The 18,422-nt window shown below is 39.6% G+C and overlaps 1 protein-coding gene across 1 annotated transcript in view; it reads left to right on the forward strand.

Moving 5' to 3' along the window:
- Positions 1–18,422, forward strand: part of PRDM1 (PR/SET domain 1) — a 105,545-nt gene that overhangs the window by 71,690 nt on the left and 15,433 nt on the right. Inside the window, exons 2-3 of the mRNA XM_074946888.1 lie at positions 7,333–7,581; positions 14,726–14,845. Of these exons, the coding sequence (XP_074802989.1) occupies positions 7,333–7,581; positions 14,726–14,845 (369 nt within the window). The remainder of the gene's footprint in view (positions 1–7,332; positions 7,582–14,725; positions 14,846–18,422) is intronic.

Below are 18,422 nucleotides of genomic sequence, written 5' to 3' on the forward strand. Positions count from 1 at the left end.
CACTAACCCTCCTCAGTGTTTAGAGCAGGGGAAGCGGAGGAGGAGGAGGAGGAAAGAGGTCCAGATGGGAAGAAAACAGGTCCTGAAAAGACCACATAGGAACTAGGTCAGGTACTCTGGAGATTAAAGAAGCATGCTTCATCCCTGTGTGCAGGAGGCAGGGACAAGTAGCATACAATTACGAGGAATTAGAACAGCAACAAGTAGTGCAGATTTATCGGCTTTAATTGTCTATTGTCAGGACAGAGCCCTTGTAGATCAGGCCGCAGCCAATGCCTTAATACCTCTAATGGACTCGCTATTGTGGGATTATCTCTCCTAAGGACAATGTCTTTCTTTAAAACTAGTGCTTGTTTTTTTTAAAAAAACATAGCTTCAGCCCTTGGCTTTTCTCTTTGATTCGTTGCATTCTGCAGGAAATAGCTGAGAGCCTCGTGTTGCTGTTCTGTCAGCAGCAGTATTCCTTTAGGGGAACTGAGAGACACCTACTGAACATTAACCCCCTTGTTCCACTTACTTCGAAGGGTCCCGTCAGGAAACAATAGCCTGTTGATAAAGAGCAGATAAGCAAGGACACACGGCTTAAGAGTCTCTCTGCTCTCTCTATTCTAAAAGCTTTCCTGGGTTTTGCAAAGTAAACATTACAACATTTAAAGAAGGATAAGGTGTCAACTATTTGTTGTGTTTAATACAAGATGAATTCTTCTTCCCTCCCCACCCTGCACACATCAAGTAGACAAGAATGAAAGGACTGTCACTTTACCACTGTTGGCTACGAAGAGGCAACTATATGCTTTATAGTGAATAGCAAGTGCAAGTCCATCTTTTTCAGAGCCCTAGTTGCCATTCAATTTTTAGCATATAGTTGCAACTTCAGATCCCTTCAGCCACAAATGAGTTTATTTCTACTTTAAGCTCCTTTATGGTGTGTATTTTTTGTTTTATTAACCTGTTTTGAAACATACTCTGTGGGCCAGATCCACAGCTGTATAAACTAGCATAGCTCTATTCACTGCAAGAAGAATGGATCTGGCTTTTTTTCTCTAATGTGTCTGTCCCCACAGTATCTGGCTGCCTAAGCACTAGTTTAAATAAAAGCAAAATTGAGCAGGAAGGAAAACTAGGGTCTGTCACACTGGTTCAGGTCACTCTTACTTACTTACTTACTGGGAGCTGTGTGGGATGGATCCTGAAAAAAATCATAAGCTTAACGTTAGGAAAAAAGCCTTGCTGGGTTTAGCATATGCCTTATGCCTACTCTCCCAAGACAGTCGTCCCCCAGTATATGTGCTCCCTCTGAGAAGCTCCCACATGTATGATGCCTCCTCTGTGATACATCTTCCCTCCCTTATGGGATATGGAGGTGGGTCCTTTCATTCAGTCCTTTTTCTCCTCCTTCTCTCCCTCACCACCCAGAATTCTATTTCCCTCTACCCACCCTAAAACTAAAAGAGATGTCATATGGCATGGTTTCCCCTGAGATTTCTTCCCCAACACCCTCACCCTAGTCTGCAGAAGGGAAAACTAGAGAGGGGGATAGTCTCTTCCAGGTCATCTTCTTGCCCTTCCAGTGCACCCACATCAGATAGACACAAAGGGGTTGCCTTTCACAGCTAATTCTTTCCCTCCACTAGGAAAGAGATGTACAAAGGTAGCCCCATTCAGGCTGATCTTTCCTCCACTGAAGGTCCCTGAGGCATTGATTCTGGCTTTTTTCTGCTTCAAGAGAGAGACCTTTCCCATAAGTGGTTGATGAGAGTTGTTTTGACTTGATCCTAAGTAATCTGCACAATATTTGGTTTTAATAAAGCCCAAGTGAGAACAAAAAATAATAAAATAATAAAATAAAAAAATAATAAAATATTTTAATTTTTTTAAGGGGGATTTTTAAAAACAGGTGGAAGAACACTGAAATAAAGAGAGATTCAATCTTGCACCAAGCTACAACTGAGAGCATACCCAATAGTGCTTCTCTATTGCACTGCAGAGTCAGAAATAAAGGGGAAGGAATTTGGAAGCCTTACAAGGTAATGACCAAGGTGCTCTGTAATTAAAGGCCATCCCTGAAAGCTGTATATATTAATTCAAAAGCCTCCCAGCTACAATACACACCACCCTAAACTTCCTGGCAAAAACACTCCATGTAGATTTAAATTAAATTTAATTTATCTCCTTGTAGGCAGCATCACACTGAAGTAGTCTAGGACATAGAAAGAGCCTCTTTTAGATCCTATTTAAAGCCTATAAGTGTGCTTCTGCAAGGTCAGGACAGTATGCAGTGTGAGCACCAGGTTTTAATGTTAATGACTGCAAATTTCACTGCATGGTGACCACTTCTCTTTTCTTTGTATCAGCTTCTGATCAGGTTTTCAAAAATGCAGGTAAAACTGAGTGGGAAAACTAAGAGGAACAGCAACTTGAATATGGAAAAAATCCTTCTTTGGGCCTTACTTCTGAAGTGATTACTAAGAAATGTGTAGTGGTCCAAAGACCCCAGTTATTTTCTTCAGAGTAATGGCCACAATTGGTCCCCAAATGTTTACTGGTGTGAAGATGTCTATATACAGGAAGTGGGAAATGGGGTTGGGTCTGATTATTACTATTGATGTGGTCAATCTGCCCCTGACCTTGTTTGGGTAAGGAAGGGGAAGATGTGAAAATGAGACTGTGCTTTAATCTCTTGTGTGCATTATTATCTCCTATCCAACTTCCTAAAGAAGTTTATTCCACTGGAGCCAGCTTCTCAGACTCATTCTCCCCTTCCTCCTTCTTTCCTCTACACTTACACAATCTCACAGGCATAGAGAAAATAACGCAGCAGCTGAAGCTGAGTAGCATCAGTTTGTTGTTGAGCTGAAGTGGTGATAGCATCAAAGGAAATGGATGGGGATTTCTGAGATCAGAGCTGTTAGGACCATTCATGATTTGTTGCCAGGCTGAGAGAGGCTGCAAGAGAGATCTGCCTGAGAAATGCTGATTAATAAGGTAATTGAGGTTTTCTATGAGCGAGAGGGGGAAAAAATGAAAATATGACTAAAAATGTTCTTTTTGAAATGAACATTTTGAGATTGCAAATTCCAGACAATAGCAGCAGCTACTGCTATGAACGATTTCTATACAAAAGCAGCAAACTGCCAGTCGAATAAGATGTCTTTTTATGTGTCTCTGTAGGGAGGAAGGTCAGAAGGTCAGTGTCTATTTTTTTTTTTTCATGGTAAAGTTTCCTCATGCTTGCTACTTTAATACAGAATCTTTACTGTTCGTCTTTATGTCCATCTCTGCTTTCCTTAACATGAGAAGCTTATTTAGTTTTATTCCCGATCATTAGAACAAGACCTACATGAAAGTGAAATCCCATCTCCTAAACTACTGTAGTTCTGCTCTCAGGCCTTTCTTAGCTCTACTAAAACACCTGGAGCTAATTTCAGGGTTGCTTTGCTGAGTGCCACAAAACTATTTGAAGTGCGTACGCTCCATAAATTCCAGCCTGCTCCATCATCTCTGAAGATGGATTAAAACTGAGTTGGATTGGTGGCATCCTCCTATCATCCAAATAAATATTTGGTTTGATTCAAACAATCTCCTTCCTCTTCCTCACTGAAAAAGTAGCCCCATTTCCTTGAGGCAGACTTACCTGTCCCCAGTTTTCTTTTACTTTAAGTTGATCAGCCCTTGAATTGTGTGTGGGTTACCTTGTAACACACAGGGGTTTGGTTTTTTTTTTATGCAGATAAGGAAGTGAAAACACTGAAACATCTGCATCTCAGAGTGAGACTATTTTGTGTGCGTGTGCAAAAGAACCACTTCAGTATGACTACATTGTTTTTCTGCTCTATGTGGTGTGACTCAGCATCAGTTAATTAACCCAATCAAGTAGGCCGGATTTCTCTTCTTCCTGTTTCAGAGCTTTCCTAGACCTCATTTTGGATGTGCCTTGGTTATACCCTATATATCCAATTACATTTATACCCATCAGCACCAGTGCCCTTGCCACTTTCTTGTGGAATTACACACTGGTAGCAGTTAAGCCAGGACACTCGCTCGCAGCAGTTGCCCTACTTACATCCAGTGGCATGAGCCCTTCTGCATTAGAACATGCGGAAGGTCTTTACACAGATATACTATTCTCAGCATTGCAAAACCTAGAGAGGCAAATAATCCTTTCCACCCTTCTTTTTATCAGCAGGAATGGGTTGGGGTGAGGGTGAAAGGGAGGTGTGTACACACTTGAGAGAGCTAGCCATCTGATTTCACAAAACAGTATTTTTCTGAAAAGAAATATGAAACATCTGCATAGGCCTAAACTTATAAATGTGTGTTTGTGGGGGAGGGGGAAGTAAAACATGCTACATCCTTAGTAAGAGGAAAGAAATTATAAATATGTCTGCAGATGTGAGGCAAGAAGGAAAAGTAGGAGACTTGCCCTTCAGTGAGCCAACTGGTGTTTGTAATAGGGTGGCTGACTATAAATGGAATTGTGCATCATTGTTTCTCCAATCTGGAGGATTCCTCACTGAAGAGACAGGACCACTTGAAGGAAGTAAGGCATCTGGTTGTTTTGTAATGAGAAGCAGGAATGCTCTTAATAATAAACAAACAGGACATTGTATGCCATCATCACAGGATGTCCTTCCTTCAGTCACACATTGACTTGGAGAGAAGGAAAAAATTGACTAGGGCTCAGGGCCCACTAATGACTATACCAATCCTTCTTCCACTAGCAGCACACTCCCGTCGAATACTGTCTCATACAAGCTTAGTGCTGACTTTTTTTTTTTTTTTTTTTTACATATTGTACTTAAAATTTGGTGCATGAATGTTTTTTTACTATGTGTTGTTTTGTAGGTATTTAATAAGCTTCCCCATTTATTACTTAGGGTGGAGGAAGCCGCTATCTTTTTTTAAATTGATGTATTTTTCCTAACTTCCTTACTAAATATCAATGTAAACAGATTTAAACGTAGAATTAACTTGTAGCCCTCACGTTTTGTAAGAAATCATTTAAATTCCGAGACTCCTGAATTGTATCAAATAAAATACCATAGTTGTTTAGATTTATTTGTTGGAAGCTTTAAATGATATTTTTATATTCTCTAACCTGGAAAGGACTTTTTAATTGTTAGTTTAATGGCACCTCTTTTTTTTTAATTAATGGGAAAATTAGCTGTGTCCTTCAGACCTCACAGTTCAAAATAGTGGGGTAAATTTCTAGTAGAAACTCAACGAGACAGCCATAATAATACGAAAGTCATATGTGTGCTCCATGTGGAAGTAAGGCTGGCTCCAAGGGAATGCTAATATCCATATGTAGTAAGAGGAAAAACTCTGTGAAATGTTGTCAGAAGGAAAAAAATTCCCCTTGGCTAATCTCCATATGAGTTACAGGTATAGCCCCACCCCCTGCTTTTGGCAGCCATGACTGTGAGTAAATCAAATGAGTGGCTGAAACAGGGAGGGGAAAGGAACAGGCTGCTTAGTTAACACAGAGACTGAAAGTATTGTAACACTCAGCCCTCCAGTGTTTCTGAGAGGCAAAAGCAGTAAGTGCAGCAGCACCTGTCTGACAGAGAGAGAGAGAGAGGCACAAGCAAAAGGAGTTAACTCTCTAGGTGTGAGTCAGTCTTACTCGAACATACCCAGTGGAAGGAAGAAGAAATGTTTACTCGGTAGATATGAGCGAGACTTATCTTAAACGTGGAGCTTCTGTTTGGAAACATTTGTGGACTCTACCTTGGTAAGGAACTTGATTCGTTCCCCCCCCCCATCCCCGGATCTATTATTGACATTTTAGTGCTGTGTTAATCAATATATTAATCTAAACACTTAGAATAAATAGCAAATGTTTCTTGTTAGCCTTTTCTGCGTTGATTTGGAAGACCTAGATATTAACCCTTTCACTTCTAGATGTAACTGTCAGTTCACTGGAGTTTCAATATTAGTCTTTATTTTCATCTTGATATTCACAGTCAGTAAATATTTAGCTGATGATTTGATTTGGCTATAAATTAGACCAAAATGTAAAGAACCAGTTTCTTCTACCCTATAAAGCTAGTGGGAGGCATTATTGTAAATATATGTCAAAAATTAAATGTTGTGATGCAGCATAAATGAGGTAAACTTTGTGTAGAATGTTTTTTTTAAATGGATCTACATTATCCAGAAAGAAAGTCTTGGTGTGGTTACTGGATGTTTTATTTTAACTAGGAGTCAGAGATTGACAGGGATAAGTTCTCTATCCTTTCCCCCCCAAAATGTTTCTTTTTATCTTGTAATCTATTTTTTCATTTTTGGGTTGGGAGAGGGAGGTAGAGGAGTGAACGGAGGAAATTCCATAATGGTTGAATATTTTTAAAGGAAAAATGAGTTTTTGATCTTGGATTTGAAAACCATTTACAACTACCAGTTTAAACAGCAACTGCATTCTTTGGTTCTACTTTATCTTGCAGAAAGATGATGTTGTAATACCAATCTGACAATTTGGTATTGTATCTGTCCTAAATAGAAATAGGCAGTCAAAGACTTGATGGAATTTTCTCACAAGGATTCTATCTAGTGCCTTAAGCGTATAATTCTGTAAGATGTCATCAAGACAAAGAAACATAAGGATTTTTTTTTCTTTTTCGTTTTGGTCCAAGTGAATGTATTCCAGTAACTTATGAAAAGCTTTTGCTGCAACGCTGTTGGCAGGATGTCGGCTTTTTCAGCCTTCCACGCCAAAGGATAAGAGGACGTCAGAAGGGAGCCAGGTTGTTTTGAGAGTTGTTTGTGTGTTGGAAGCCGGTGGGAAAGTTCAGGCTCCTCCATTTGGAAAAGGCTAGGCTGGGTTCCGCTCTTCCAACATGCGCTTTCCATTTTTAGCTTCACTCAGACGCAGACAGCAGCTCCTTCCTCTTCCTCTCCTTGTTTGTGACACTTTTTCTGAGGCAGCTTTTCCACAGGCACTGAGTGGTCTTGCGGCCATGACCCCAGATATTCTTGGGCACAGTACTGGCCTTGCAGAATTTCTTCTGTGAGGTGTTAAGAAAAGGATCTGAGAAAGGTAATGCAGATGCTGATCTTAGGGATTTCCCCCCATTCTTTTGGTTCCCTTATTATTAATTATTATTAATAATTATTATTATTACCAAGGCTGGCATTTTAAGACATTGCTTCAGTAAAGGCAACATAGTTTTATGCTGCCTTTTTTTTTTTTGGCTATTACTCAACTGTACCAACTGTACTGCATACGCTTTTAAAGTGCCACAGACTGCTGTATTAGTCACACTGTCTCAAAGGAAACCACAGAAACTGAAGGACAATGAGGATTAAAAGATTTTTTTTCTTCTTTTCCAGGCTGCCACACAGTGTAGCTTGGACGTTGTGAGTTTCCAAACGCTGGTGAAAGGGACGGAGTGGGCAATGAAAATGGACATGGAGGATGCTGACATGACTCTGTGGACAGAGGCTGATTTTGAAGAGAAGTGCACATACATTGTAAATGATCACCCCTGGGATCCCAGCGATGATGGAAGCACCATAACTCAGGCAGAGGCGTCCTTGCCAAGGAACTTGACTTTCAAATATACATTGAACTGCAAAGAGGTAAGCAGCCATCTGCTGGGGAATGTTGGATCCCAACAGCCAAATCACAGTGCTTTGGAAAGTGACCGGTTCATTATGCTTCCGCACGCTAACCACCTTAAAAAATGCCACTGGCATTTTAGACAAATCCTTATAATTCTTTAAGGAACTGTAAACAAATAATCCATCACTTAACACTTCCATGGCTAAGTCACACATCCCTCAAATTGGTTCTGTACCAATTAGCAAACAGTTAAATCTTCAGGCAACTGCATAAGCACGTTTAAAGTGTGGGTTGTGTCCCAGTTTCTAGGCTGCTGTCGGCCAGTCCATTCATTGCCTCTGGCCTAGAGATTAAAGTGCCTCAGTTGTACAATAGCTTTGAAAAGGAAAAAAATATAATTCCTGGAAATGTGTTTAATCGTTTGTCTCTTCTTTTATGAAATTGCTTTATTCTTTTAATGAACTTGCTTTATTTTCAACTTCCTAAATTCTCAAAACTCTGGCCTACCTATTAATGAAGTGTTGGTAAAACTATTGCAATACTGTGCTGTGTCTGCATGCCTTAAATTAACTATTGTTTATCTGGGGCAGTACTTTTACTTGTAGCTAGACATGCAAGTATTCTTATCTCTGAAGTGGGTACATTCTTTGTTGTTGTTGTTGTTTCAGAAGGGCTGGGAAAAAATGAGCCTGGATGAGCAATTGGTCGTGTGTTTACTCCATATATACTAGCTATTATCGCTAGGTGTGATGTTCAACAGCATAATAATCCTAGGGACAACCCTTAATTTCTCCTTGTCCTGCGACTTGTGGTGGAGCAGCTATTACCTGTGTTACTACTATGGCTAAATATACTGACCACAGAGCTAAAAAGGGATGTAAATTCATTCTCTTCTAACTATCAAACGTGTCCTCCCAAAACAAGTACCATGGAAATGCGTTCGCTTGTTTAATCCTGTGTATAGAAATAGGGCCAGATCCTCAACTGAAATAAACTGATGCAGCAGAATTCGGCCCTACAGGGCAGGCTAGAATGCATAGTGGTTTGGCAAGAGGTTAAGGCTAAATATCAAGTGGGAGGGAAAAAGGTATCCTCTAGAAATCTGAAGGGGAAAAGGAAGCTTAAAACCAGAAAAGCAAAAAAGCCAAAAATTGCTCCTTGTTTGTGGGGGTTTTTTTGTTTTGTTTTTTAGTTAAATATTTTTGTGGTTTGGGAGATTAACACATTTCCATATTCATTCTGGGTTGCTGACATGAATATGCAGTTTGGGATCATTCTGAGTTTTAATTTTTTTTTTAAGTTGTTGAAAAGTTTTTCCAATTCTTTCTTATAAAATATGTCCAACTGGGATCCTTTTACTACAGGGAGTCTGAATACAGAACATCCTTTTTTTGTTTACCAAAGTTCCCCATTGTACTTGGCTTGTGCTGAGCAGCACATAGAGTAAGAAACAAAAGGAACTTTTGATTCCTCTCGTTTTATTCCATAGCTCTGAATGAAAGAGCCAATCTGATTATCGCCTTCTATTAAAGCTATAGTACTTCATTTATAGGCTTGCGATCCACTAGTCACTTGTCAACGTAGTGAAATAGTTGCAGATCGCGTCGGTCACTTTCATCATAGTACCTCTTATTAATTTGGCTCTAAACATTTCTTTTTCCGATTGATTTTAAGGTTTTGTTTTGCTCTTCTGCCCTCAATTTTAGTAACCTGGTTTTTGTGCATAAGTGTTTGAAGGATCAGACCCTTATAGAGGCAGTGAGAAGGGAAGATAAAGGGAGCTTGATTCTGATCTTACCCCGGGTGCCACATCAGTGTAACTCTAATGACTCTAAATGTTATTCCTGAATTGCAAAGGGTGGAGGTACAAATTGGGCTCTGTGTGTGTGCGTGCGCGCGCGCACGCGCGTGCATGTGAACACGGATCTATGGATTTTGTGACTGAGTTGTCTTCACTGTAAACTTTGGGAAAAGATTGCATATTTATCTTGAGGAAGGATGTGAGCACTGAGCCAATTTATTGACAAAACCATACAGTACATGGTTTATGAAATATTAAAGCTCTCATAATCAGATCTGTATTTTATAACATATGTCCTAAGGGACTAGGAATACGACAGTGTTGTATGTGCAGACTTGGATGGCTTTGTTTGTTTGTTTGGGTTGTTTGGTTAGTTTATTTGCAGGGGGGGAAGGCTGTTTTTTGCGGGTTATTTTTCCTTTTCATGCATCCCTTAAAGACTTTTATTGAAATGTCAAGAGATTCCATGACACATCATACTTCTGTTTATTCTTGGACCTTGCCCGGGGATTTTTTTTTTTTTTGAAGGACACGTTTTTCACTATGAACTCATGATATATGTCAGTATCTTTTTAAAATGAATTGTTTCTGCTCTTAACATTTGGAGTTGTTAGATTTACATGAAGACAGCTGTATATTTTTATGTGGCAGTTAGCTCTTTTCTCCACTTTAGCAATTAATGAAGACTAAAGTGATATACTTTGCAATATTACATGTGACTAATCTTTTTAAGATAACAATTTTAAAACAACGCAGAGCCCTTGTGGCACCTTAGAGACTAACAAATTTATTGAGGCATAAGCTTTCGTGGGCTAGAACCCACGTCATCAGATGCATGGAGTGGAAAATACAGGAGCAGATATAAATACATGAAAAGATGTGAGTTGTAGCCCACGAAAGCTTATGCCCAAATAAATTTGTTAGTCTCTAAGGTGCCACAAGGACTCCTCGTTGTTTTTGCTGATACAGACTAACACAGCTACCACTCTGAAATTTTAAAACGGTTTTTCAGGAAATTTCCTTCTGCCTCAATCTTAACACACTCCCCCCACCCCCGCATTTCTTAGTATAAAATATCAGTTAGAAGTTTGGGACCATCAACACACCATTTATCCTGTTGTTTTTACTGAATCTGGAAAAGGATAAATTATGAGGAGTTTACAGAATCCATTACCTGTAGCATAAGATCCTTAATGCAGTACTTTCTATAATAAGGCTACTCTTCAAAGGGATTAGTACTGGATGCCGAGCTGTTTTGACCAAGTCTATTATAAACTGCTTTAAATATACACCTCACTAACCTCATGCACTTGCCCTTTTACAGATAATTCACCGAAGCTGTGTTTTATTTCTATCTTAGATAATTAAGGAGGATATAACCAGAAAGCATTTCCTCTCACTTTACCACTTCTAAAAAATAAATCGCAAGCTGCAGGTCTTGGTTCAGCTGCAGTTTTCTTCCAGTCAATTTAATAAAAATGTTTGTATGTTTCAAAACAAAATGCTAACCGAACCACCATTCCAGATTTACATTTACAATTATTATGAAAATATACTGTAATAAATTGAACCAGGGGTGAAAAAACCATACTATTTATCAGATTTATTTAAAAGCATCCCCTTCTCTCACAACTAATGTGTTATTGGTTAACTCACGGCCCCTACCCCAAACAAAGGAGTGTAAATGCTCCTCAATTTTTTAAAATATCAAAATGAGAATCTAAGGAATACTGTTTTTTGTCTGGGAGCCATGACTTGTCAGGATGTGCTCTGTGACCCAATCCATTGACAAAGATGGATATGCTGAAATGGCAGGGAGGTCGGTGCTGGCCATAAAGTATCTAGTGGAATGGCTTCTGTGGGGGTAGATGAAGCATGAAAGTGTTGAAGCTTTTCAACTTCTCACTGATGTGTTTATAGAAGGCATACAGCAGCCTGCCCCAGCAGTAATTCATTAGGACCCTGGTCAGTTCCAACGGTGTTTCCTTCCTGGGTTAGGTGAACACTGTCATTTAAATGGCCTTTTGAACAAACCTGAGTTCAAGCAGAGTATAAAAAGCAATTATTTAACATCTACATATAATGCACCAATCAAAACACAGCAGTGCTTTCCTTGCAGACAGTGTCGGACAGGATCATTGAAGATTCTGCAGCTTGTTGTTCGCAACGAGGCAGCTGTCTGCTCTTCTAAATGCTGGCACCTGGTTATCTTAGCACGCAAGCATTGTGTTCATCCTATCACACACAAAGTGGGGTGAAAGTGTCTTAACTTACTTTAGTAAGGAGCATAGCTTATATACATCACAGAAGATATTTCAGATCACAAGTCTAACATGAGAAAATGTTTTTTATTGTAGAAATATTGTTTTTCTGATAATGGAATTAATGATAAGTGTTTGTGGCAGTATTAAGAGATTTGAAGTGTCTATAGCTTTAAAAGAGAGAAACATTATTTCAAAAAACATTTTGAAAACAGATTTTTGTTTTGTTGCAAAGTTTAAAATTTTAAATCCAAAGATTTTAGAAAAATCCTTAAAGCCTTAACGTTTTTAGTAGTAGCTTACTTGTGAGAGTCATTATCAGACTCATGTTCATCCACAAGATGTGGTAGCTTCAGACAGTATCCTCACAGTTCACAAGGAGTGTGCTGAAGGACACCTTGTGGACAGAAGTTTGAAATGTTTGCTCTGTATCTGCTTTTGGCAACTAAGGCCCAACTTCCTTTCTGCTTTTGATCCGTAGCATTTTTTCTGATTTGTCTACAGTCCTTGGCAACCTTGATTACCAACGAAGTACAGTAACTACATCCCACTACACTATGGCATGGCAAGAGTCTCTTTGATCTTGATTATGGCACAGGACCAGCCTCCTGTCTGGCATGAGATCTAGAACCCAGAGTTGTCTTGGTGTCATCAATGTTCCTCTGCTGGCTTGTGATTTTGAGTTTAATGCTACTTGTTCATTACAGTTGAGCTTTTAGAGACATAATTTATACTATACACTCTGATCAGAAACCACAGGTGGCAAAAAGTAGATGAGCAAGTTTAATCAGATAGTTAACAAAACAAAAAAGTGTGTTTAGACACGCATGTGTGCACGCACACTTCTAAAAAATATTATGCCAAAATATCTTCCATTAATTATTGGATGATAAACCATATTAATGTTTTATATATTGGGAAAGAATCAAATGCTGTACTTATATAAAAAAAAGGATCTGCTGTGTCAGAGAAGCCAATATAGTAAATGTTTCAAATTGACTACTTCAAGCAGTAGTGATTTCTAGACATTCTGAGAATTTCATTAGATATTTTAATTAAGACCAAGACATTTTAAAACTGTGAAAGAGCTAAAATATACTTTACAGTTAAACTGCTATGAACTGTTCTAGAAAGGGCAGATGGATGTAAATGAAGGTAGATGGGGAAGATGAGAGAGAACATCTGCCTTTTTCAACTCTCTACGAGAAATGTACAAGAAGGATAAAAATAAAACTGGGCCACTGAACATGTTTCAACTTGTGGTAGGTGTAGGAAAATTTCTGGAAGTCCCTTTTTCTCTCACTCTCCAGTCCAGATGCACAAATCTGTGTGTGTGTGTGTGCGCACGCGCACACACACACACCAAAACACTTGCAAGACAGCATTACCATCTACCACATAATCACCAATCCACTTCCCAATGGACTATATGCTTGATTCCTCAGTAGCTCTTGTTCATTTGTTTCCCATTTCACATAAAACTTTGCTAAGCGTTAATTATTTGTTTGCATTTCCAGTCAAGAAGTCAAATCAGAATATTTATCCATCGACAATGTACAATAGAACCTTACTAATTCTCATTTCACTAATACACAAACCAATAACGCGCTCTCTCTCACACACACCCAAACAAAACCAGCATAGCCCCATTTTTCAGCAAAGATTTAATAGCAGAAACGGTGGTTGGGTTTCATGTTATAATGCATAGTCACTTTTACAAAATACCATGTACAATGCAGAACATTTGCTAGAGCACTGTGAAGTGCTTCAAGTAAACCTAAATGCTTACTCATCTGAACAAAGTACATAATTGTGATGATCCTTAATTTATTTGGTTAACTGTGTTTATTTGTGAATTTGCAGAATTCAGGAATCAACAATGGGGTTCCAATTATTAGTGCCAATCAGCAAGGCTCTGCTGTAGTTCTATGGCACAATGAGAAGTATTACCTAGTAAGGTGTATGAGAGGACTATATTTAATTGGCTTTACTATGAAAGTTCAGTAAGGTTACCAAGCCAACAGCCTGTTTTATTTCTCCTCCCTGCTTCTTAAGCAGTCTTGCAAAGTCCTGATTTTTGGTTTACAAAATTATTCTGCTTATAACACATTGTTTAAATACACAAAAATTCAGAGGACTGGTGGAGAACAGGGAAGGACAAAACCAAGAACTCAGCCATGTGTTGTAAAGGGTTACTCAAAGGCACGTTCTTCTGAATAATGATGAATTGCTTCCTGATTTGTGGTCAGTGACTTTTTTAGTGTAATTACTGTCAAGGAGGAAGCTGAACAGCTACAATATGTATCTTAAACTTGGTACAGCAGAGCATTTTCACCAAAAACCTACACTTCCTTGACCAGACCCACGTAACACATATTACAGGAACCTCTGTCTCTTTTAAAGACAGTAATCTGTGAGTACACTTTCCCAAAGTCAGTTCATATTGTTTGTTGATTTTTATTGTATGGTAATGGAAGAGTTGTAGGTTTTGGATGTTTTTTCAGCCATTCAACAAGGTACCAGAGCAATAAAAGGGGTTTATTTTTATCTAGAAATAGAGACTGCACTGAACCCATTTTACAAGAAAACTCTTGTACAAGAGAGTGGTAGTTTCAGCACACTGAAGTGCTTACTATTGAATATTTTTAGTTTCTGAGACTAGAATTTTGACATTCACCTTTGATAAGAAAAGCTACATCTGTAAGTGGTTGGGAGTGGTATTAGTATCAGTAGGTTAGAATTCTTTAACTTGCTGATCTTTTCTTAACTCTGAAACACCTGACCCTCTTATTTTAAGAGAAAAAAATTGCTTTCGGTGAGTCTTTCTGTTTCTGCTTACAAATACAAACAAATTTCTGTAAGGCAGTTTTTCATTATTTATGCACCTGAAGCTCTTTTCACTACTGGCCTCCATATTTTTCAGCAAGAAACTGTAAGTTGACAGAGTTTTTCATATCAGATGTCAAAGTGACTGTTAGTTTATTTCTGCTTTTCTGACCTCTCATCAAAAATATATTGGGCTTGGGGTTTTTAGTAAGAACAGGAGTGACTTTTGTTTTCTATTGAAGATGGGCTGATCATTTGTTCTTCTCCTTGCAGGTTACTGGAGTTGTAAGTAAAGAGTACATCCCGAAAGGAACACGTTTTGGACCGCTGGTAGGAGAGATCTATACCAACGATACAGTTCCCAAGAACGCAAACAGAAAATACTTTTGGCGGGTAAGCAGGAAAAAAACAGCTCCATGTTGATGCAGTAATCAGATCACTAAATGAGTACAGCTGAAAAGCTGGGTCACTTCCTGTTTCAGACCTGTGTGAGTGCAGGGGGCAACTTCTTTACTCTGCCATATATGAACAGAATTCTGAGAGAACAGTGGTGAACTAAGCTGAGTAAACCTCTGGCCCTCTTGGAAATGGGGACAGTGTGGGTGGAGAGTGAGGGAAATGCACAACAGCTCTTGGCTCTGTCTTCTGCAACACATCAGTGCTTGATCATATAAAGAAATAGCTCTGCTACTTGCTGCCAGGGTAGGTTGATTTGCATTTCTACACAAGGAAATAGTACTAAGTCCTTCTTTAAGACTAAGAATGTCGTGTATTCTTGATTTCTAGCTAATACATACTTGAGAGTGAGTAGGATGTATTATATAATTATATAATCTTTTATGCTGGAATTATTAAAATCTGAATAACTTTTTAAGCATGTTTCAAATTCAACTATTGTAAAACAGTGTTTATCTCTTCAATATGTGTATTTTAAATGAACAGACATTTCTAGGGCCAGTTGAGAAAATGTTGCCAAACTGGCTGCCTCATCGTGTCCATGTACCCCACTAACAGCAGGCAGAAATGTTAATGTGATGTTTACTGCTCATAAGGTAGTTCAGCGTGGTATGGAGTAGGAGTCTGTGTGTGCTAACTGAGCACTCTGTGTTGATAACTTAGGCACCCTGGAGGAGTAAGGATAGTCTCCTTCCCTTCCCCCCTCCATTTATCTTCTGCCATCCCTTTCATTCAGCCCTTCCTTCCTTCCTTCTCCTGGTGATTGAGAAACCTCAGTGAACTAATCCCCTCAACTTCCTCCACAAACACTTTACCAGTTCTGTATACATCCATTTTGCTCCATCTTCTTCCATGGAACTGAACTTGTTGCCCTCAGATCACTAAGCCGGTCTATCACAGGATTTGATGCAAATATGGGTGAGTGGGAAGAGAGTTTTTGTACTCTGTATCTGAGCCTTGCCACTGGGAGCCTAATCAAATGGCTTTTTAGTAAGCCTCAGGTTTGCTCTAATTGTCCTGGCACTTGCTTGCATTCTTTATATAGAAAGACTACTGCTACACTATGTGTGCATAAAAGCATAACTTTACTTTTAGGCCTTGTCTACGCTGGCAGTGGTGTATATGATATGTGTAGCTACACACTTCAGTAGAAAGCGGGCTGCTTCCACACTGCTACATGCGACAGTGTCAGCTCTAGCACGAGAAGGCAGTGGAGAAAGCTTCTGACAGTGTAGACATGGGAGGCACGACTTGGGCACGTAGGGAGCCATGTACGGTACATACCCTAATGTTCTGGAGTGTCTTTACTCACCTAAGCAGTGCCTTGTCAACTACATTGCTATTTTTACCTGTGCTGGGGGGCATGCAGGATACATATTCTACATGCCGCCCTAAGTGTAGACATAGCCTTAGTGAGCTTTTCTATAGCTCTTTTTGGGGCCTCTAAGGAAAAACTAAGTTAAGTAATTACCTCATTTGGGTTTTCTTATACTTTCTCCCACACAATTTTACTCATTGGCACATGGATAATAATTAACATAAATGTTCACACAAGGTGCAGGAGTGTTTTTACTCTTGTGAGACAAAGATCTTGTACTTAATTACCAGAGTCGAGGTCCCAGAAGGGACTTAGGTGTTGCAACACTCAGCATTGCCACACCTAACTTTTAGATGCCCTGCTGTCCAGTGGAATCCTCTCAACCCTGAATTAGGTGTCCAGGCTCCTTGTGCAATGCATGGGAAGAGTTAGGTGCTAAAACAAGGGTTTCACAGATGCAAGCGAGTTGAATGAGGAGTTGCCTAAACTAGCCCATAGGAAATGCTGAGGAGAGGGAAGGTATTTTAGGTGTCTATCTCCACTCAGGCTTCTTCTGGAGTTAGGCACCTAAGCCAGGTAAGCCCTTTCTCACGAAAAAAATAGAGATAGAGACAGTCACCCACCCTATACCATTATAGCCAGTAGTCCAGTGGTTAGAGCACTCACCTGGGCCATGGAACACCTGTTTGCAGATACCTGCTGTGCCTGGTTTGGAGCAGGGCCTTGAACTTGAACACCAGCCTATGGAGTAAATTTGCTCTCTTTCTGAACTAATATTTAATACCAAGTGGAACAGCTCCAAGAGGAGATTGAGCACTTCTCACTCCAGAAGAGCCAACAGTCTGGTGGTCAGGGTATGCACTTGGAATATGGGAGACCTGGAGTCAAGTCTCTGCTCAAATTGGGCAGGATGGGAATTTGAAAGCAGGTCTCCCACATCCTGGGTAAGTACTCTAACCACCAAACTATTGGGCATTCTAGGACACCCGCACACCAGCCAGCCACAAAAATTCCCCATCTGGTCACTGCTGGCTGGCTTTTTGTGCCAGGCCCAGTCCAGTAGGCATGGTCTGAAAATGCCTATCTGGCCCCACAGATGGGGAAGTGCCTGGTTTTTGACTTAGGCATGAGGTAGGGTGCCACACAGCTTAGGAGCATCAGGCTTTCAGCAATTTTGCACATGCCCAGCAGCAGAAACTTAGTTGCCAGCAGAGACATTGCCAGCAGAAAGTCAGGCATGTGAGGAATTTGGGTGCCTATATGTTTACTTGGTAGCTGACTGGGTGATTTGAGGAGCTAAGTGTTGGACTTAGGTGCCTTTGTGGGGCTAAGTCCAACACCAGGAGAAAAGAATAATAACGTTTGTGTAACATTACCTGTGGGGAATAATTCAGCAAATATTCAAAGATGGTTTTTAACTATTTTCTAGGATTTTAGTTATATATTGCTGTAAGAAAGATGACCTCATTTTTGTGATGTTACTTTGTTTTAATGTAAAGCTTCTTGGAAATAATATAGGAGTCTTCTAAGGGTCATTAAACTTACTATTATAATCTCTTGATTCAGTACAGACACACTGCCGTAACTCAAATGAATTCCTTCCTCAGGGATTGAAACAGTCTTGCACATGCAAAGGAAGCTGTGGGAGATAACTTCCCACATGCTATAAAAGGCATCCTGATTTTGCTGGCAGGAACAGGAACATCTGCTCTGTGTGAACATAAATGTTCCATGCAAATTACACACACGGATAGGAGAAGGGGGACATGCGGGCTGTGCAAACCTCAGAGTGACATCATTTCTTGTAACTGTACTATGAGTCAGCACATTTTTAATCTTCTTGATAATATATGGAAATCTGGTGAGATGGCAGAATAAGGTTTTGTGGGGGTGTGTATGTGACCTCATGATACTGATATTTTCTTTTTTTAAAAGAAGTACAGTAAATTGTACTATCTATGGAAGGGTAACTGGAAGACCTTCAATGTAGCTTTAGAAAGCAGCTTCCGTCTCTAGTAGAAGTGCACAGCAATGGAACCCCAAGTTCCTGGAAGTTTGCAAATCGGAGTAAACAAAGAAACTTGAAAACTCCTCTTGATAGCAGAATTCACCCGGCTCTGTTCCATTTTCTCATAACAAACACACCGCAAAATCTCTCACTAGCTTCTTTGATGAAGCCACATGTATTTCCCCCTT

Source organism: Natator depressus, chromosome 3 (assembly GCF_965152275.1).
Source record: "Natator depressus isolate rNatDep1 chromosome 3, rNatDep2.hap1, whole genome shotgun sequence".
NCBI classification, from domain to species: Eukaryota; Metazoa; Chordata; order Testudines; family Cheloniidae; genus Natator; species Natator depressus.